This window comes from Anolis carolinensis, chromosome 4 (genome assembly GCF_035594765.1).
Source record: "Anolis carolinensis isolate JA03-04 chromosome 4, rAnoCar3.1.pri, whole genome shotgun sequence".
Classification (NCBI taxonomy): domain Eukaryota; kingdom Metazoa; phylum Chordata; class Lepidosauria; order Squamata; family Dactyloidae; genus Anolis; species Anolis carolinensis.
In genome coordinates this window covers 214,405,029-214,427,274 of record NC_085844.1, presented here as the reverse complement: position 1 = coordinate 214,427,274, position 22,246 = coordinate 214,405,029, and the positions used below count along the sequence as shown (strand labels likewise).

The 22,246-nt window shown below is 39.1% G+C and overlaps 2 protein-coding genes across 7 annotated transcripts in view; one reads left to right on the top strand and one right to left on the bottom strand.

The window, feature by feature from the left end:
* Positions 1–66: 66 nt before the first annotated feature.
* Positions 67–15,006, top strand: sla2 (Src like adaptor 2). Of its 2 annotated transcripts, XM_008109963.3 has the most exons (8): positions 67–2,568; positions 5,317–5,490; positions 10,244–10,340; positions 10,699–10,785; positions 11,012–11,115; positions 12,765–12,914; positions 13,573–13,705; positions 14,594–15,006. In XM_008109963.3, the coding sequence occupies exons 2-8, from the start codon at positions 5,382–5,384 to the stop codon at positions 14,736–14,738; spliced, it is 825 nt and encodes a 274-aa protein (XP_008108170.2). In that variant the 5' UTR covers positions 67–2,568; positions 5,317–5,381; the 3' UTR covers positions 14,739–15,006. The 2 variants fall into 2 exon arrangements, with proteins under 2 accessions (XP_008108170.2, XP_062834834.1); XM_062978764.1 differs by lacking the exon at positions 67–2,568 and having other exon boundaries at positions 2,593–5,490.
* A 2,988-nt stretch (positions 15,007–17,994) lies between these two features.
* Positions 17,995–22,246, bottom strand: part of phf20 (PHD finger protein 20) — a 58,171-nt gene continuing 53,919 nt past the window's right edge. For all 5 annotated transcript variants that reach the window (XM_008109960.3, XM_008109961.3, XM_008109962.3 and 2 more), the window contains one exon: positions 17,995–19,821. In XM_008109960.3, coding sequence (XP_008108167.2) covers positions 19,679–19,821 — 143 coding nt within the window. In that variant the 3' untranslated portion in view covers positions 17,995–19,678. The remainder of the gene's footprint in view (positions 19,822–22,246) is intronic.

Genomic DNA, 22,246 nt, shown 5'->3' with positions numbered 1-22,246 from the left:
GCTTTATGATCAAATGAGCTCTCAGACAAAATAAGTGTCCCTTATCTTAAAGATGACATAGGTGGACTGCATAAGAAGCATCCTTTTCTTCTCTGAAATATGGAAATAAGTAAAAATGATGGTGTCTTGTTTCTTTGACATGCTTTTGAAACCCATGAGAGGAGATAGAGATATGTAGAAAAATGCAAATAGACATGAAATGTATAACTACATCAAATTTAAAATTTGATTTAAAATTTTGAGTAACAGGTACATCTAAACAAGTAACCAGTGCTGAGCTGAGTAATTATAACCCTGTATCTAACTTTCAGAGGCAAAGGGAAAGATGTTGCATTCTATTAAATAGATACACCAACTGTCTACTGTTTTCTTCATATTTTTAGTTTCAAGTCAAACCTACATGGGTTAAAGATTCAAAGAAGTTAATAAGTTGTGATATCTTCTGTAACATATATCTGTACCTATTGTGACATATTTTGATTAATCAGTAACAGCTTTTCCAAAGTGGCACACACAACAGTGTTGAACTACAACTGCCATCATCTTGAGCCAGAGAAGCTGTGGATGACGATGATGATGCTTGCCAGTGTGGTTGAACTACACCACCAGGTTAAAGAAGGGTTGTTTATCGATTCTGAGACTTCTGTGTGTGCCTTTGTAAACAAACAAGGTGTCTTACTAATTTATGTTTTGTTACTAGCATTTCTGCTTAATTTTCTCTCTGCTTTTGTATGTTGGTTCTTTTCAAATGCTTAAGTTCCCCTGCCCTTCTCCTTGGGATTAGATTTAATACCTGTGCTGTCCTCTGCCGAAAATGATAAGGATTCAGCATTTATCTCCACGCCTCTACCGTTCATTTTTGGAAAGGACAAAAGAGCCACAGTGGAGTAGATATAAACAGGGCATTGGGCTAATTAGATCTTTTATGAGGTGATCTTCCTAGCTAAATAGGGGGCAGAAAGCTTTAGAAACCTAGTGCTTCGTTGTTTTCAATTTTACTCGTGGCTGATAATACATACATTCGTCTATGGGAAGATTTTTTCTTAAATCTCACAAGAGCACATAATGTGTTTTCAAAAAGTTTAATAAAACCAACAAAAGTCAAGATTTGTCACTGACAATATGACTTCATAGAGACTTGTTTCCTTCTGCCTTGCAGTTCTCAGTAGGCCATAATGTTGTGACAGTGTGCTTTGTGTCTAATGTTCCCATTCTCAGTGATTTACCAGGAAGTCCAAATACACAACAAAAAGTCCTCATAGAAAAACATAACCTACATCAGTAATGCCACCACTTTGCAATTGATGAAACCAAAACCTTTTATCATTTCTACATATAATCTTAAAATAACTTGGAAGCAGTGGAACAAAACCTCATAATGATAGCAAGTATACCTAGCCTCAGATGATTCCAAAATCTGTTCCTTGAATTAGGGAGATAGTACAAAGGAGAGAGAAATTGTTGCTGGTGCTGTCATGGCTTCACTGTTTTTTTTAATTCCACTTGTTTTTGCTTCTGTTTTTGTGAGGTCTTTGCTTGGTTTTGAGGTTAACGATGGTGCATACACAGGCGTACAGTGCCTTACAGCTGGAGATGGTGTTGATGATACTGGGTCTATTTTAAGCTGCTGGGAAAGATAAGATCTAAGCAGCAAGGAGGGACATAACAGTACGGAAGCTTCCAGTGACAATAATGTTTGCATTGGCTGACCTCTTAAATAGCATAAGAGAACAGAGTAAAGACAGTGGTGTAAGATCCCTGTATTTGCATCGGATCCCAGTTTTAAGAGAAAGGGGAATGCACTGTGAGGAGTGCAGAAGATCTGTGGTGCCCACTATGCCGCTGTTCTGCCCAGTCTCCAATCTGCTTTATCTGGACTCTATTGAGAAATAAGTCTTTGTGAAGGAGGGTTTTCAAGGAAATCTTAAACACAATGTCTATGTGTTCTTTAGTTTCTTCAGCTGAATACACTGCCTACCCCTCATTCTACATAAGATGGATTCAAATCCCTTAAACGCATATTGTTTGCCGTAGTCTACCTGGAATTTCTTAACCTTTTGGTAACAAGTTGGCATAGGTCAACATGTGACTTACATATGCACACACATATGTACACACACAAGGCTGCTGTGCACTGCTGAATATTGGTCAGGTGGTAGTTTGGAACATTACGGCTTATCTGTGTTGTGAAAAAAGCGGATCACAGTCAGAGCAACATGTCTTGTCCAAGCTGTTACTGGCATCTGGTTTCTATGCAGAAAAAAATAACATATCACATTAACCACCTTTCCACTTACGTCAAAGGAAACTGATCAGTTTGTGGGTTCTCAGTATTTAAGCACTTCTCAACAACATGCACTCAAAGGGACATGCGCATACTCAGAGTCACTGACTCAAGCAGTTTGGTTCAACAACACTTCTGGCAAGAGGAACCAAGAGGATTCTATGCTTTTGATTTTGAGATTTGCACTTGCATATGGCTTAGGGGCAGCCTGCTACCTGGAAGTGTTTGCAGCAAGAAATTCAAACAACTGAAGACGACTTCATGCTCACAGAGAAGCTTCTCAGGTATGTTCTCCTCCTTGGACAGTCTTAATTCATATCATAGACCTGGATTTGTTCTGCTATGTCTATGTGGGTCAAGGTGTGATTTTGTATACTATCCATAATTGTCTATGGTAGACCAGGCAGTCAGAACTATACTATTCATTTCCCAGGGTTTCCGTTTTATAAAATTGTCACTTCCTTCTTTAAATGTCTAATTTTTATTTCTAAAAATTCTGTATAGTTTAATAAGCAGGAGTGGGCATTACATGTGCAAGTAATGTTCACTCCTCATTAAGCAAAAAGAGAAATCGAGTGTGGAAACACTTTTTTGCATTTCATTTCTCTTAACTGCCAACTAGTGCCCATGCTGACTAGATTCTGGGAGTTATCGTGCAAAATGTTGCAACCAAGATTTAGATTTTCTACACATAGAACCTATGTTTTAAACGGGAAAAGCAAAAGAGCAGCCTAATAATCTAAGAGTATGGAGAGCCCCTGGTGGCACAGTGTGTTAAAGTGCTGAGCTGCTGAACTTGCGGACCAAAAGGTCCCAGGTTCAAATCCCGGGAGCAGAATGAGCGCCTGCTGTTAGCCCCAGCTCCTGCCAACCTAGCAGTTCAAAAACATGCAATGTGAGTAGATCAATAGGTACCACTCCGGCGGGAAGGTAACAGCGCTCCATGCAGTCATGCCGGCCACATGACCTTGGAGGGGTCTACGGATAACGCCAGCTCTTCGACTTAGAAATGGAGATGAGTACCAACCCCCAGAGTCGGACATGACTGGGCTTAACATCAGGGGAAAACCTTTACCTTTACCTATGGAGTTTAACATGTTGATTTTATAGTTGTCACAAAGGTTAGATTTCTGGAGCTGTTCCTTGTGTCAGTTACTTGTTGTGTTCCTGTTGCCACAAGCCATTTGGTCTGGTCATGAGCAAAACAAGCATGGCGGAGCCAGAGGGAGCCCTGATGTGTTATATATAGTGTAGTAGAAGCCACAAGATACACAGTGGAGAAGAATAAACATGAGGTTTCTCGGCTTAGTGACAGGAAACAGCCATATAAACAGATTTAATAAGTATTTTTTAATTGTGAAGACAGCCTGAATCAAGGAAGCCATGGCTCTGAGTAGGACTCTTAATAAGGGTCTCTTGAAGGTCTCCTGTTCATAAACCAAATCCAGCCTGATGTCACATAATATAACAACTCCTTTGTTGTTATCCGTTGTCGGAACTTAATTTTCCCATGTCTATTCACTTAGATAAAGTGTGAACAATTTCTTAACCAAAAGCTTCTGTTTTATTAATATGAGACCCTATCTGTTGAGTTCATGTGGGATATATTTAACAATAATCCTTTAAAATAATATTTTAGACAGTACACGCTGTTGTAGTCTTCGAAAAAGAAGCTCACCTATGTTGCTCAGATTAGTTTCCCAAATACCTAATCTTACAGAGACATGACAGACATCTAATTCAGGCAAAAAAGATACAAATTCAAATTAATATCAGGTGAACAGCAGAGCAAAATAGGGCAAAGAATAATTTGAGTTGGCAACAACTTCTCACCCCCAACCTGAAAAGATCCACCAACCAGAACCAGATATATAACTTAGATACTTAATTTAATAATTTTGGAACCAATTAACTTATTAAATACTAGAACTGAAAAGAGCTCACTCATCTTGCTATGCACAGATCCACTGTTACTCCAAACATTCTTCAGCAGTGCAATTTGGGAATAGAAAAACAGTCCTTTCATGGCTTCTAATGTTAAATTACTAGAAATAAGAAATCTGTCCTAATCCAGTCAACAACCCTGTTATGAGAGCCTAAAATTAAACTTTCTGCATGCTTTGTTCTGTTTATAAACTGTGCAGATTCTACACTTATTCAACCGTGTTCTAGAGCCAGCATCTCTCAACAGTGTTTACAGTTCTCCTTTAAAATATTTGGTCGCTGCAATTTCTCAAGACTGCTTCCAGGATTTGTTTTTGCTTTTGTTGTTGCCTAGTGTTAATTTGCTTTGTGAACCCCTACCAAACAAACAAGCCACAAAAGCCTTAGAAGAACCTTGGAAATTGCAATGGTACAGTTTTAGGTCAACAGTTTGTTAATTATGGGAAATTGCTGAATAGATAACCAGAGGTTTACAAAAGTGGAATCAAAGCTAACATTTAGATTGAGAATGTAGAAGTCAATGGAAAACCTAGCTCCAAATGTCTATTAGTCACGATGCATGTACATGATAAATAAAGTACTTATAATATAAGAGGTAATACGTCTCAGAATAGCATAAAAGAGAACTTTTGGAGATTGGGAATATTCTCTTCCTCACTCCCTTTTTTGGACACTATCCCCCAGAATCCTGCAGCTATCATGGCCAAATCTTGAGAGTTATAATCTGAAATGTAGATTTCCCAAGTTCTAGGTGTTGTCTGATGTTCTTCTGTTCATGAGCTTCCCAGAGGTATCTAGTTGGTCTATGATGAAACTAAATGCTGACATAAGTTTGGTTCCTACACAACATGGTTTGCCTATGTTTTTAAAGAGCTCTATCTTAGAGGGAAATAGCAAACGGGGTAGATCAGGCATGGACAAACTTAAGCCCTCCAGATGTTTGGACTTTAACTCCCACAATTCAATGTGGAAGTTGCAGTCCAAAACATCTGGAGGGCTGGCGTTTGCCCATGCCTGGGGTAGAAGCTCAGAGGTGGGTAGGAAGTTTTACGTTCATGTTGATGATCTCTTGTGTTCTGTTTTGAAAGATCTCTTTTTTAGCTATACCAGAAACCCACTACTGAGTAAAGCCACCAGTTAGTAGTGGCCTGTGATGGGAGTCGTTCCCAGTCGGAGGAAGGAGATTACAGCGGAGCCAAGGCCACAGCCAAACACGCCAAACAACCAGTCTCTCGATTCAAGCCTTGTTCTTACACCACCAGGTGCGGTTTATGTTGTGTTTCCAACCAATTAGGGTTCAGAAGCTTGTGAGACGGGTTAGCTGCAATCTTGTGCCTAATTCCTACAAATAGCAATGGAAGTTACAAACCTAAACCTAGTACTTTATTTAATTTTGGTATTTCAAATGTCTGGATGCTTCTCTACATTTTCAAAATTATGTTAAAATGCAGAGCTTGTTAACTGGATAGCTGCTAGGTAATGCACAAGTGGTAATATCAGATACCTCCAAAATCCCAGATAGTCTGAAATTAACTGGCAGGACAGAGCCACATACAGGCTGGGATTTAATTCCTGGGATCTAGGGGAGGACAGATTTTTCAAAAGCATGTGAGTACAAAAACTACCCTGTTTCCCCTAAAATAAGACATCCCCAGAAAATAAGACCTAGTAGAGGTTTTGCTGAATTGCTAAATATAAGGCCTCCCCCGAAAGTAAGACCTAGCAAAGATTTTGTTTGGAAGCATGCCCGCCAAACAGAACACCAGAGCATGCAGGATCAGTAAATGTACATACCATAAAGTGTTGTACATGGAAATATTGGTAGTAACAAGAAATTCTTGATAGGATTCACAGTTTGTCTGGTTATGTTGGTTTATGATGACAACTACTGTACAGTATATAATAAATGTTCGATTTTTTGTTCAACAATAAATGTGAATTTTTCTTCATGGAATAATAAGACATCCCCTGAAAATAAGACCTAGAGCATCTTTGGGAGAAAAATTAATATAAGACACTGTCTTATTTTCAGGGAAACATGGTATTAGAGCTTAACTAAGCCATCAGTTAGTAAAGATTCTCCCTTAACCCTCATTAGTCTTCTGTGAGAAAGCTCATCGGTAACACAACTAGAAGTTCCAGACACATGTTCAATACCAAATTCCATTGTAATCTTTTCATGTTGGTTCCTTGGACCAAATTGAGCCATAGAATACTGTGTGGTTGGCATGGAGATGGAAGTGACTTTCTTTGAAATGAACTGTCTTACAGAAAGCTTACTGAGGAGTATAAGACAGAGCCTCTTTCATCAGAACTGTTCCAATCTGTCAGAAACATCTGTATGACACTGGTGTGGTCCCTTCATCCATCTCATTAGACTGAGGAATGGAAGGTCCTTGCTATTTGTAAGAAAATTTGGATTCTGACTGAGGTCCCATTATTATAATCAAGGAGTTCAACATGTGGTGGTGAAAATCAGACAGAGTTGACACCAGTACTCTATTGAAATATTCTTAAATCTGGGAATCTCAGGATATATTATGACATAATGAGCAGATTCTAAGATATGTAATCACTCACACACTCACATATAATTGCTTCCCTTAGGGAAAAAACACAATCCGGCCATAGCGCCTGCATTCTGTTCCATTCCATTGTACTGCAGATAAGACATTAATACAGAACCACGTGTGGCAACTCATCTGATATACTTCCATCTTAAGCCATATTTTTTTTCCAGTTACATCTATCTATTTAGGGGACTATATCTATCTAGCATAGATTAATTCATTTTATTAGCAGTATCAGGATATCTGAGTTGTTTAGCTGCATTTTTACATTACAGCCTTCTCTTCCTGCATGGTAGGAAGTGGTCTGTTTGCCATCTCCTCTTGTCGTCTTTTATTCTCTCCTTAGTCTCCACTCAGCCTATCAGTAATTTCTCCAATTAGATTGTTGGAGATAATATAAACACACCGGGCATCGTTAGATCGAGGCTTTTGTATATCATCTATCCTGATTGCACTAGCCCAGTGATTCTCAACCTGGGGCCCCCAGATGCTTTTGGCCTACAACTCCCAGAAATCCCAGCCAGTTTACCAGCTGTTAGGATTTCTAGGAGTTGAAGGCCAAAAACATCTGGGGATCCCAGGTTGAGAACTACTGCTTAGCCATCACAACTGCTATGGGTTTATTTTCAGTCATGTCTGGCGGAAGTTATCTTGTTTACCACTGAGCAGTCATTCTGCCTAGAACTGGGCTCTCAATAATACACACATGCATTCTAATATACAAAGCTTTTATCTTATAGGTTATATTCCTTACTCCAGATCTAAAAGCTGGTAAATCAGCCCATCTTCTAAAATGTAATGATGACAAAAGGGGTGCAGCCATATTTGGCTACAGTTGAGTATAAAACATAATATTTGAGTTTTCCTGTCTTCTGGCAGGCCTCACAAGATCAGATGTCATTGCCCATACACTTCTAACTAAAAGACTTCCCTGATCAGGCTTCTGTGCAGTTCACTCTAGCATGCCTACTAGGATGGAAACGGGTTTGGTCCTGTGTCTGGTTGTTTCTGAAACTGTCAATTAAATTGTCTCTGAAACCGTCAATCCTCTTATGACCCATACATTAGGCATCCCTGTACAGCAGCTGTTATTCTAATTTTCTGGAGTAAAATAGTAAACATGGCTAAATTCAGGGCAAATCCGGGCTCATTTTAGGAAGTGCTATGCTGAGTCTATGAAAGGACACATATTAATGTCTATCAGTTCATGAAATCAGGGGTTCTGGAGAATGAATTTGAGGTTTTCTCTACTAGTTTTAGTCAATGGAACTAATATTAGAAATCGTGGAAAACCTGTCAGACTATTTACATCTCATCCCTAGAACTAGACTCAATGCTGAATATAAGGGGTGGGGTGGAGGGTGGAGACATGTGCCTAATGCTTATGCCCCGCTCCCTCATCTCCCTTTCATTTTCTAAAGTATTAACTACAAATATTTAATTCCACTTTTCAATTATAAAACAAGTACCAATTATAGTTTCTAATATTTAATTTAAAATCATATACAGAACAGGTTTGCCAAGGGCAAAAGAGACAAGACAGACAAGAGATCAGTTTGAAAATTGAATGATTGGTCAGGCTGTCCACCAAAACTGAAAAATGCTTTAATTGGTCACTGAGGCAACAGACTGGGCCCCTTACGTCTTTTTATGGAAGGAGATTAACATGAGGATGGTTTTATGCCCAATTTATCACTCCTTTCTTGCTCCCCAGCTAGATGTGCTTCTAAGAAAAAGGATATGAAAAAAGGCCTTCCCTACAGAAGCAAATAGTTATTCAGTAGCCTAAGCCTAAACCTTTTAGGGCTTTAAAAGTACAGGCTGAGCAACTCTGTCCGCAGAGGAAGCTGAGATATGACACCTTTGCTTTCTGATGGTTAGATGAAACTTTGTGTCATGCATAAAGTTATTAAAATTATGTGTATAAAAATGGCCTTCAATCTATGTGTACATGGTGTATGAGAAGCATACAGTAATTATGTGTTTAGACTTGGGTTCCATCTCTAAGGCATCTGCTTTGCTCATATATGCCAATATAGGTATTCCAAAATCCCCCCCCCCCAAAAAAAATAAATCCAAAATGTTATATTCAACCTGTAATAATTAACACTTTGTGCTATATCTGGAGACAAAATTGAGACCTGTGGTCTGTTGTAATCAAGTTGTTTCATGTCCCTATGAGATTCCTGGCAGAGCTTCTGCACTGGTAGAAAGAGGGAAATTTCTGCTCACCTGGAACTGTTGGGCAAATTAGCTTATTAACAAAAGACCCGCCCCACAAACGTATCGCAGAGTAACTTATTAGCAGCAGTGTGACCCAGCACCAGTAGCCAACAGTGATAAAAAGAACAAAAGCATACAGTGCAATGTTATCTCTTCTTTAGGACTCTTTTCTTTGTAGTAAAATAATATGGTTGCACCATTTACATAAACAAGGTTTCAATAACACAAATAAAGTTCCTTATACTTTCTTCTTTGCTTCCACGCTGGGCTTATTTCTCATGCAGATAAATAGCTTTGCTCTCACAGAGCCTCCTCTCACACCGAACTTACACAGGAGCTTCACACGGTAGCTTTACACACAGCAGCCTTCACACTGGAGCTTCACACAGTAACTTTACACACAGGACCAGCAACCTGGGGCTTCTCTCACTGAAGCTTCTCTCACAGAGGCCTACCTCACGCAGAGGCCTACTTCACACTGAGGCATTCTCTCACTGAGGCTAACACACCACAGGACGACACTAGCTTTGGCCCACTAACAGGCTTCAGCCTACTCACTTTCCTCAGGGCGATGCTAGCTTATTTAACCCTTTCAGTGCTTGACTCACATTTTTTAAAATTAAAAATAAGTTATTTTTTAATATTTTTGACAGAAACTACATCTTGTTTTCTTATCACCTTCTCCAGGACTCATTTTCCTCCTCCAAGGGCCCTGTCCATATCTGGTTGGTAGCTATTGAAGAATGAGGGACAGCTGGCTATGATCCTATGATCACCCTCCAGCAGTTCTAAAGTATGCCAGGGATATCCTAGATCAGGCCTGCACAACCTGTGACCCTCCAGGTGTCTGGGCCTCTAACTCCCAGAAGCCCTAGCCAGGTGGTCCAATGATCACGAAATCTGGGAACTAAAGTCCAAAACACCTGGTGGGTTGTGCAGGCCCTGGTCACATCTCTGCTGCTCTTCCTTGGACACTACATAGCTGTTAAGGTGGTGCAAGAGGAAGGTGAAATTTGAGGGAGGGGAAATAGTAAATGCCTCCTGCTGTGACAACCAAAAAAAGACATGACAGGATGCCAGTTAGCCAGCAAATTCTCACCAACATCTTTGCTGCTTTATTCAGGACTAGCTCAAGTTTGCAGTTCTTCTTTAAGGGCAGCCAGAAAATATCAGGCATAAGTAGATACAAAGTCCAAGGTACACCTTTTTTATTTACTTATAGGTACAAATATCTCTGTAGCAGTGGCAGTGTGCAATTTCCCTTCTGGGCAAGTAGAGCCGATAATCCGGATGGGAGAGCAGCTGAAGTTGCTGTCTGAGTGAGTACTTGCCGGGTTGCATAAAGGCATTTTTCTGACTGAGGAAAGTCCCCACCCTACAAACACCATAGCACTTACGTTTGGTAATGTATTTAAGGGCAACGGGGGTGTAAGGCCAAGAAGCCTAGGCACACATTGTACTTCTATCAGAGGGGCAATGCCAGCGTCCTGCTACCATGGCAGCCTTTATGCCACTCAACATTTGTGCCCCAAAGGAATTGCTCCAATCTGCTAATGGAAGCAGCCTTGGCTAACACAGAAGTGGAGGATTAGATCTCTTGCTAAGGCTCCTTCATACCATTTTGAAAGAAAGTCATGCTTTAATTAATGTCTTTGTGTTGTTGCTTTGTTTCTGCAGAGAGGGTGAATGGTGGAAAGTGGAATCGGCTGTGACTGGCAAGAACTGCTGTATTCCCAGCAACCACATAGCTAAAATTTCTCACAGGTAGGAGATTTTGTTTTAGAGAACATCGGTATAAGAAAATTGGAAGTGATTTAGGCAGCAATCAGGCTCCTATATGTCAGGACACAAATTCTGGTGCCAACTCATGGGAAAATGTACACAGTCCCCACTCCTACACACTTTTCCAGATACATTCTTTCATCCCATCTGTGACTTCTATAGAGCAGGTTTCGAGGGCATGAATGACGCAACCCTCTTATCTTTTCAGGTGGCTTTATGAGGGCATCAGCCGTACAAAAGCTGAAGAGTTGTTGCTGCTGCCTTATAACCGTGAAGGCTCTTTCCTGATAAGAGAAAGCCAAATGAGGAAAGGTATGGACATCTTTTGAATTATAGGGAGGATAGTGGTCTAGAAGTGTTAGAGGTAGTTCTACTTTATTTATTTAGCTTAAACTTGGGAGACTTTGCTCAGATCAATAGGCTGTAATACAAAAAGGATGACAATTGGAATAGCCCACATTGCTCCTAATTTATTTGGAGAGGTGAATTGTACAGCAGAGGTAGAGAACGTATGGTCATCCAGAGCTTTTTGACTTCACGCCCAGCTTAGTTGTATCCTTTAACTTTTGTGTGCTGTGAATGTTTAATTATGTTTGCGATTTGACTTGAGTTCCATATTAGAAAAAGGCAGAAAATAACACCTAGTGAGCTGCATTGCAGTTATGGTTTCTTAATCTAAACATATGGTTCCATAACTGCTCCATATTAATGAATGCTGTGTAATCACAATAGGTGCAGTATTGTTGCCATCATAAATATTCTTCCAATCCCGCTTTTCTTAAAAGCAGCTGCACCAAGAAAAAGAAGTCTGTTCTGCTGGCAAAAAGGACACAGAAGAAGGATTTTAACCCCCTCCTGTAGCAAGTGGGGCCACAACATGGGGTTGCAGGGGAGGTCCAGTTTCTTCTTGTTGCAGCCTCACTTGCTGGGAGGGGGGGGGAGGGGGAGGGGGTGGTAGAAACATTACATTACCTTCCTGCTCCCTGATTGCCAAATACCTCTGTTCTGTGTCTTGGTATGGTTGTTGTCTGGGAAAGTAGGCTTGGGAGATTTTTGGACAAGGTGTCCATTTAGTTATACTTTTCTTAAACTGTGGGTTTCAACCCTAAATGGGGTCTCCTCAGCCCAATGTTAGTCACAAAAATGTGGTAATAGTAAAGGATTTCTGAATGCCACCCATTTACACAAATCTGTTCACAACAACATGCAGACTTTACAGTGGACTCTGCAGAAAATGTTTTAGCAGTACTGCATAAAAAGGTAAATCAGCTTGTTTAGCAATCTTTGCACATGCTGCTTTATTGTCAGTAAATGCTTTATTTTTATACCTATTTTATATACCTATATACCTGGGGGTCATGTAAACATTTCTCAAAAAGAAAAGGTTCACGAGAGGAAACATTGGAGGCTCTGGTGTAGAATATGGTGTCATCATCATTGCCATCATTGACTGTAGAAATTGTAGAAGGTCAATGGTTTCCCAATTCTCCTCTAGAATTAGACCATCTACAGATCTAATTATGTTTAAGAGGAAGAGAGAAACACAGTGCTACCTCTCCCCACTTATTAGACATCTATCACAATAATCCAATTATTGCCTTTGCATGATAGGCCTAAATCATTCTCCTTCCTCTATGTATTGCCACAGCTTTTCTCTCCTTGGAAAACTTGCTAAGGAAATTGCTGGTAACAGAGACAGGGGGTTAATTTCATAATGTTGTCATTTGAATCAAGCTGCTGTAATGTTTAGTTTAGCTTTGAAGAATTTGCATTTTGTTGTGTGAGAAATAAGAGAAGTCAACACGAAATTTTAAGGATTACAGCTCAGCTTTGAGTTAGCAGAAAACTGGGTCTGGATATCAAGGGTTTTCAATCAATCAGGCAATCCCACCAGCTTCCATTGTGGCATGGGTGTGTGCAATTTCATGGCTGATTGTTCCCTTGACCTCTGTTGCACACAGGTTGCTACTCCTTGTCAATCAGGCACACAAATCATGCTTCCTGGGATTGTGTCAAACACTACCGTATTAACCGCTTAGAGAACGGCTGGCTTTACATCTCTCCCAGTCTCACCTTCCCAAGTCTACACGAGCTGGTAGACTCTTATTCTGGTAAGATTATTTGATTTCTGATAAAAGTATATGACAAAATTTCTTGTGTGAAAGGATGAGTAACCACAAAGCCAGAAATCATTAATGCAACTCTGGTTCTATCACATTTAAATGAGGAGTGCTATTGAGTCCTGAAGGCTGAGCTAAAGCCAAGAGATTTAATAGGCAATCTTAGCTATCATTTTACAGTGGAAAATGTGAGTAGAAAACAAAGGAAATGAACCAGAGAGCCTATGTGCTACAGGGATTTCACCCAATGTACTTTTCCTCAGTGAAAAATGGCTTCTGCCAAACCAGCAGTTTCCCCGCTAAGATTAAGATCTTTAGTTTCTGCCATAAAGGCAGACAATTGCTATTGAATACTGTTGAACTTCTTACAGATTGTGCAGCTTAAACCTACACTTTGTATGCCATTTATGAGTTGTACAAGCTGTCATCATTACTAATTACAGCTTATTTGTCACTGAGGAGCTTGACAAAATTCACTAGGTGTCATTTTTGATCATGCCGGAATGAGTTGAAGATTGGCAACTGGCATCCATAGGGAAGTAATCCCACAAAGACATTTATGACACACCAGCTTTATGCAGTATTTGTTCCTATTGTCATAGAACCTGATCTGGTTTGAATCTCATTTTCTCTCTCTCTCCTTCTGCAGAAACTGGGGATGGCTTGTGTTGCTGCTTGAAGGAGCCATGCTTCATTCAAGGATCTACTTCAAATTTCTGCCACAACCTTTCCAAATCAATAGTAGTGAGCAAGCCAGCTATAAACTGGCAGGAGATCAACAGGTATTTTCCCTCTCGTTCTATCTTTCTTTATTTAGTAGTTTAAGGGGAATAGCTCCAATTTTCATAATGATCTGGTTCAGGGAAGCAGTGAATAAATGGATTAGATGAACCACTGTTAAATGTACTGAGTGGCCGCACAAGTGTATACCCAGGCAATACTATATAAAACACTTAAGCATGATCAGGACGTTTTGTCTGCAAAATGTGTAAATGTGGTTATACCAAACAAATGCCAAATCAGTTACAATGTTGCAATATCCCATGTACAAAACATTTTTGGAGTGACCAAATGTTGATTTTATTTCATTCACTGCAGTATACAATTATGGCCCTTTATGTGTTTAGATTTCATCCTGTGTCCCACTGTACTTTGTACTATGTCTGTTCAACTCTAAAGAACCAGAACAAGATGAGGATACCCATTTGTTACAATCCTGAATCAGTAAAACACAGTTTGCTTAGCAAGTAACTTTAGTCCTTTGAGTGGTCCTCTGTGAATAAAAAAACCACAGTTCTTGTTTTATATGGTGTGAGGATACACATTATGTATTATTTGCCAAAGTGACTGAAGTGTTTAGTGCAGGGCCCTTGTGCCTGGAAACTAGGCTTCAGTTAGAATGGTCTAATTCAGACATGGCAAACTTCGTCCCTCTCTAGGTGTTTTGGATTTCAAGTCCCACAATTCCTAACAGTTGGTAGGCTGTTAGGAATAAATCCAAAACACCTGGAGGGCCGAAGTTTGCTTAGCCCAAACAAAGAAAAAATTCTTGGTGTCTTGATTTTTAGGTGCTTCTAAGGTTATTTGGGGCAGTTTCAGAAAATTGCACCGGATCGATGCTTGTTCTTCTGCTTTACAGAATGTTTTACACAGATATACTTTCTGTTTAGCTCTGACCTGTTGGCAGAAGGCCCACTACCAGAAGATTCTCGTATCAGTCTCGGCCTGCGTGAAGCTGTGACAACTTATCTATTAATGACTGAAAACCAGCCCTTAGATGACACACTTGTAAAGAAGAGATCCAGAAATACTTGAGATCATTAGTATTAACTTCTGGGACATGAAACTTGAACATCAGACTTTTTAATATTAGCCCCTTGAAGCAGTACGAACTTACTCCAAGAAACAATGACCCTTCAACCCCAGAAAGTCATCCTGTATACTTTTTCACTCTTTTTTAAACTACTGTCGGCTCTGGCTTCTATTCAAGTAGACTATGTATATTTATGTGAATGTATTTATGTCTGTTACTCCTTCAAAATTTGTATTATGTTGATGAGAACATGACCAGAGAAACGTATAATGGATTTCCCTAATTTACATTTCATAGAATCAAAGTTGTAAAAAACTACAAAGGCCATCCAGCCCAACTCCCTACCATGCAAGAATGCACACTCAAAACACTCCTGACACATGATCCAGCCTCTTAAAAAACCTCCAGAGACTAAGACTTGAGGACACTCCAAGGCAGCATATTGCACTGCTGAACAGCTTTTATCGCCAGGAAAGTTTTCATAATGTTTAGGTAGAATATCTTTTCCTGCACCTTTGAATCTATTACTACATATGCTATTCTCTAGAGCAGCAGAAAGCAAGCTTTTCCCTTCAATATGACATCCTTTTAAATATTTAAATATGGCTATCATGTCCCCTGCAAGCCCTTTTTTCTGCAAGCTAAACGTAACTAGCTCCCTCAGCTGCTCTTCTAAGATTTGGCTTTCAAACTTTTGATCATTTTGGTTGCCCTTCGCTACACATTTTTTAGCTTGTCAATATCCTTCTTGAATTGTGGTGCCCAGAACTGGACCTAGAATTTTTCCAGGTGGAATCAGCCCAAAATAGAATAGAATAGGACTATGACTTCCCCTCAATCTAGACCAGGTATGGGCAAACTTGGGCCCTCCAGGTATTTTCAATTTCAACTCCCACAATTCCTAAAAACTGGTAGAATTGTGGGAGTTGAAGTCCAAAACACCTGGAGGGTCGAAGTTTGCCCATACCTGAATTAAGATGACAATGGAGAGCTGTTGTTCCACAAACTTGTTTTCTTGGTCTACATGGAACTCCTTTATTTCTATGGAGTTAAACAAAGGTTGTCAATATGATTTAAAAAATACACAAAGACAATTCAAACGAATGCATTTCAAAGTCCCTACTACTCTAAAGTCATTGATAATATCCACTGAAGTAGAAATTACTAGCCCACTTTCAACAATCCTGTCTCCTACCTGCAAATTTAAATTGCATGCAAGAAAGTTCAAAAGAACATTGGACAAAACACTGTACAGTCTTATCGTATGTATAAAATTGTAGTTTGGGTGGGCAGCAGCTGCTGCAATTTAGGAGGGTCTGTTCTCCTGCTGCTCAGGAAGCAGCTGGCTGCCATTTCCACCTTCTCCTGTGAACAATCGCCATTCTGGGAGGCCAAAACAGAATGGCTGCTGCAAATTTCCCCCTCATGCTAGAGATCTCTCTCAAGTGTGAATAGAAACGGTAGTCAGCCGCTTCCTGTTGATCACAGCAGCGGCTGCCTGTTACGTGTAGATTGGAAGACTTTCTTCTAAATGAGGGGAGACAAAGGCATTAAGAATACACACGAGTCTTGAGCATCTGTGACTGCCAAACAAGATTCCAGTCTTTATTTTTAAATTAAGGCCCCGAATGGTCCCATGCAGTGCCTCATGCATTCCTGGTAGCTAAATCATGTATTTGACTCTTTGCAATAACAACCTCATGTGTTTTATGCCCAAGGCACTGTATAAGTGGTGTTTGTAAGCCGCCTTGAGTCCCTCTCGGGGTAGAGAAAGGCGGGATATAAATATGGTAAATAAATAAAATAAATAATTACAATCTTCTTCCTTTGGAGGGCAAATAGGAGATGGGGGAAAATGAAGCTGTTTCAGCTAATACTGGTGTTCAGAATAATATACTACTTCTGTAAACTTTTGGCCAAGATCCTACATCATCACCCTAACTACGATGATAGCTCTGAAGTTATGTCTCATGGTCCCACCCTCCAAAACTTTACCATTTCGGCCTGTAAGTGCCCCAACTGAAGGGTTTCTGGGGTACTTGCAAATCAGAGGACTGAGACATTATGTTTGCAAGTAAACTCCTCACTGCAAGATGCATTTAGAATAGGCTGCTGGAGAAGCTACTTTGGGCCTCTTTTTAGAGACAGAGAGGGATATAATAATAAAAATAAGACCCTTGATATCCTGCCACAACTACTAGTCTCAATGCATCTGCATCCGGGAGTGTGCTACGGAAGTCATTTCTCAGTGCCCCAACCTGCAGCAACTCAGAAACCCTTCTACTGGGTTGCTGCCAGATTGAGATAGCTTTTTGGGAACACATTCCATTGTTAATGACAATAAGTATTAATTCTTAGCAGTTATGAGAACACAGGTCCAGCTAACAGTTTCATAACTACTGAACGGGATGGCAAACTTATTTTAAATGAACAATCAGTTATACTTCCAAGTCCTTTTCTACTTTTGTAGCTGTTAATCATCATTATTGCCATTTTTAAAAATTCTTAGTTCTTAGAATAAGTTACATTTAAAAACTGGAATTTTGCAAGCTGCTGTCCTATTGGACAAAACACATTCCCTTCTAGTCCAGCAATTGACACATGTCATTCTTGTTTTTCAACGTTCAGTGAGATTATGTCGCCGTAACAACAAAAGTAACTGCTACCATTGCAAAAGAATTGAAATGATCCCTCCTCAAGTTGCCATTAGTGTGCATTCATTGTTGAAAAAGCAAGCACAAGTGACTCATTATTTGTAGCTACTTCTAAGAGAAGGTAACAGCACAAACAACTTAATTTGTAGGATTTTTTTTCTAGCACTGGTGAGAACTTTCCTTTACATAGCTAGTACTTTTAGCCTTTGCTGTACTATATAGGAAAGCAACGGTCAAGTTTTTATAAGTCACTTCTCCCAGTGTTGAAAATATAAAGCCCATTGTGTAGCTCTTGAAGTCCACAGAAGAGGCACTTGTAAATACGTTGCACTCCCCTTTAATATTTTAAAGGAAATACCAATTACAGTCAATGAAACCTTTTGAGAGTTTCAGGGATAGAGTACTGGCCCCAGAATCAGTGGAGGAAATCATAAAGAAACAAAGAAGCTGATCAAATATCAGAAGAGCACTGCAAGCTTTACTCCTGCATTTGTTTACAGTTAGAAGACAGAAAGATGCGATCTAAATATTGCATCTCTGGATAATAAATACCACTGTGAAAATTCAGACAATGCAAAAACTACTTGACTTTGAAACAATTAGGTCTCATTTAACCATCGCATAAGCTTTATTCCAAATTATTACAGCAAAAACAAGTTTATCTGCTGTACAGATATTACACTCAAAACCAGTAAGTGCCAATAAACTAGAGACAAATTATTCCCTGAAATTAAGTCTTGGCACAAAATGCCTTTGTTTCAACTTGGAATAGTGTAGTAATTCTTTCTGAAAGATCAGCTGGTCAAAATGTTAATTGTATGACAAACATTGGCTAACTTTAATTTACATAATTTTGCAGCATATGAACATTACAGATTTGTATCCATAATTATTAATTTGTACATTTAACAGATCTTCAGCTCACAAATGTGCTTTAATTTCAAACTTTGGTGGTGTCCAAAAACAGAATATCAAGGTAATATAAATCCAACATTCAGAACACCTTCAATGCAAAAATAGTCCATTCTTGTCCCCCTCAGATGTTGACTAATAAAAAATAAAATGGAAATATGATCTGCAAGCATTTTTAAACATACCAAATACTTACAATACACACCAATGTTTCCAAAAGGTACTGGATAACCTAATTTCAACTTAAGCAGCATTTTCACTTGGATCTCACAAATAATACAAATAAAGAAACTAAAAATAAAGGTACAAAAAGGGATTTTGAAAACATACTGTTTAATATAATGTCCCACAGTCTTTTGGAACAGAACCTCATGCATAGATCTTGAGGCTTAATTTATACAAATATAAAATAAACTGATTCCCAAAACCACACATTTACAAGTCTCTACAATGAGGAAGTTTATAATATTGAAAAAGACTACAATTCAAACTATAACCGGAATGCCAATCATTAACAGGATAGAAAACTATACAGCATCTATCACAGACCTTGGCTAAATCTGGATTTGTAGTACATCGTTTACTTCCAACTCTTCTGTTATGCCCTCCTCATATGAGGGCATCCCATTCGCACCGGGCCACGGGAGGCACTGCATGGCCAGGCTTAAAAATCCAAGAATGCACAGAAGTACAACATAAACAGGCTTCCCAGTACCATAGAAGTCATGCTACAATGTCATGATAAATATGAAAATGATAATTTACTAGGAAAAGAAGTGCAACCAAGTTGTGACCTTCTGCTCCACCTATTTTAAATAGCAGATACGTTTCAGGTCATCTGCAAACATCTTGTAACAATATACAGTAAAATTAGACATTCATACTTGCTAGGCTTGAAAATAATATCTTTTATGGATTAAATATTGTGGTTATGCATAAACCATAAAAATAAAATATGACTGTGCCTGATGCACTCGTCATTTAAATTAACTATGTAGAATGTAATTTACAGCCTTGGTCAACTAATCCTTTTTGGCTCTTATAACTTTGTTCTCCAGTGGCACAAAATTGTCAGTGTATGCAAAGAACATTAATGTTAGTTCAACAACTTGATACAAGGAGTGAAATGTCTGTTGCCAACTTGCTTCTAGCCTTTGAAGACAAGAACAAATCCCTTTTCATAATATTTTCATAATATTAAAAATGCCTAGCAAAAGCCAAATGAACAAAAATTACTTTTCTGAAGAGTAACCCTTTTCCCTAAACAATTCCCTGAAGTCAGTTCTGCATCACATGCAACAAGCCTGTTATTCCACTTAAACAGAAGAGCGCTTGCCATGTGATATTCCCCGGCCATCTTGCAGAAGTCTCCAGTATCATGTTGAACAGCAAAGTGCTATTTGTTGTACTTTGCCCAAGTCTGTAAGTAGTTGCTTAATACAATGTTTCAGTTGGGGGAGTCTAGCCAGTGGTTCAGGTGGTTCCAGTTCTCCAGTATAATCCAACCAGCTTTCCAGAACTGAAAAGTAATAAGGATTATTAATTTTTACACATCTACACAATAATTAAGTTTCAATCGGTTATACATATTTCAGTCTTGAGCAGCACTAACAGTTTGTTTTGCTGGTGGTTCTGGGGTCAATGGTTCGGTTATAACTCTCTGAGCAAAAGAGGCAAAACAGAGGCCAGTAAAAAGAAGATACCAGCTGATGTAGAAGCCAAAGCCAGAAGAGGGTGGCATTTGCTGCAGAATTTGTGACAGAGAAGAGGGGACTCTCCTCCATTGATTGTTCCACAAACTTTGGTGCCAGCTCTGCATCTGTGAGCTCTAAGCATGTTTGAAAGGATGGCTGTTTACACCATCCACTCACCACCTCTTTCTCCCCACGCCATCATCCCTCTTTCCACAAAGCAGACCATGTAGTCACAGCTACATGTGCGTGTGTGTGTGATATCTATGTGCCACCTCCTTCGACAGAATGGGAGGAGGACGAGGGCAGAGATTGTGAAAGGCAATAAAACCAAGAGATGGCTAGTATCACATCTATCTGAAAGACTAAATCAAGTGAAAAGGGAGCAGGTGGTAGAGAAGAGTGGGAGGAAGGAGCCAAGAAAGATGGTAGGGAAGGCAGCCTCTTGCACCTTGTCACCTGGCCCCAGGACCGATGGAAGAAGAGAAGGAACAGCCACTGGGCTTGGCAGAACTGAAAGAGGAGGATAGAAAAGGCACCAGAAGGAGCAGGGAGAAAGGGTTTGCATCAGGCTCCTCCTCCTCCTCCACATCCTCCTTCTGCTCCTGCTGGCTGCACTTCTTGGTTTCTTCCTACCATAAAGATACCTCCTGAGAGTTGTTACATGGAACTAGACTTCTCCATAGAATGCATCTGCCCCACACCTGGACAGAAATCATCAATAGGAAAGAATTTACCATACAATGTCAGCTACAAGGAACAAGTCTCAGGAAGAAACCTAATATAGTAATCAAAGAAGCTGACAAAGGAAGAGCTATAGTCATGATGAACAAATCTGACTGTATAAAGAAACTGTCCAACACTTCATTTTACAGAATTCCATCTAATGATCCCACAGATTAATACTGGAAAGAATTTCACAGACTACACAGGGAATTTCCTATAGAGGTGCAGAACCAAATCTAAATTGACACATCTCAGGAACCTTGACCAGGCACATTCTATCTTTTATCCAAAACACATAAAAGAGCAACCCATTGGAACATTCACAGTTGGAACCTCTGGATATATGGACGATGTCCTTAGATCACATGTCACCAACACTAGCTACGTGGAGGACATTACTGACTACCTGCAGAAATTAGTCCATCCGCAACATCTCTGGGAACAGCTGGGCCACTATGGATGTAAAATCCCTATATACCAACATCTCACACTAAGTGTCATGAACATCATTCCAGATGTCGGCATAGCAGACCTAGCCATCAAGATCTGCCACTTTGTTCTCACATACAACACTTCACTTTTGGTAATAACATATAACTTCCAGTTTATGGTACTGCCATGGGTACATGAATAGCACTGTAAGTTAATTTAAAGTATGTCTCTCAATAATAGAATGCTAAAGAGGATAAATGCTGGTTAAATTCAAAACATGGCTCTCAGATCAAGTGTTTGAGCAGCACATGCAACAATAATTAACGAGAATGATTTCTGTGATCAACAATGGACAGATTCTGGATTATGACGTTGAACTGGTGTAATTTTTAAAATGATGTTTTATAATTGACTAGCTGTGCCCAGCCACGCGTTGCTGTGGCAAAGTGGTGGTGGTACTGGTTAAAAATTGTTGTGGAATTTTTATTTGACTTTATTTGTATTTTTTAATTAATTTTATTGTAACTTATCTTTTTATTTATTATATTTTATTATTTTCTTGTATTATTTTTAGTTATTTTCTGTTGTTATAGTATTTTATTGTATTAATTTTTTAGTGTTTTTAATTATTTTTAGCGTTTTTATTATTTTTATTGTATTATTTGTATTTATTTTATTTTTATTCTTTCATTATTACTGTATTTGTGTTTTTATTATTTTATTTTATTATTTGTATGTATTATATTTTATTATTTGATTATATTATTTTTATTTATGTTTTTTTAAATTGTATTATTTTATTTTGTTTTTTAATTAGTTTTTGTATTTATTTTAGTATTTTTGTTTCTCTTTGTATTGGGTTGCTCTGAGTTCTGTGGTCTGCCTGGTCATGTTCCAAATGTATTGTCTCCTGATGTTTTGCCTGCATGTATGGCAGGCATCCTCAGAGGTTGTGAAATCTGTTGTAACAAAAGGAAGTGGGGTTGATATATCTGTGGAATGACCAGGGTGGAAGAAAGAACTGTTGTCTGCTTTAGGCAAGTGTGAATGTTGGAATTGGCACTGAATAGCCTTGTAGCTTCAAAGCCTGGATGG

Bases quoted from the DNA above. Each gene is read 5' to 3' on its own strand.
- sla2 (XM_008109963.3), top strand. From the start codon at position 5,382: ATGGGAGTCGTTCCCAGTCGGAGGAAGGAGATTACAGCGGAGCCAAGG. The intron at 11,116-12,764 runs GTATGGACATCT...TGTTGCACACAG, and splicing joins AGAAAGCCAAATGAGGAAAG to GTTGCTACTCCTTGTCAATC. The intron at 13,706-14,593 runs GTATTTTCCCTC...CTTTCTGTTTAG, and splicing joins AACTGGCAGGAGATCAACAG to CTCTGACCTGTTGGCAGAAG.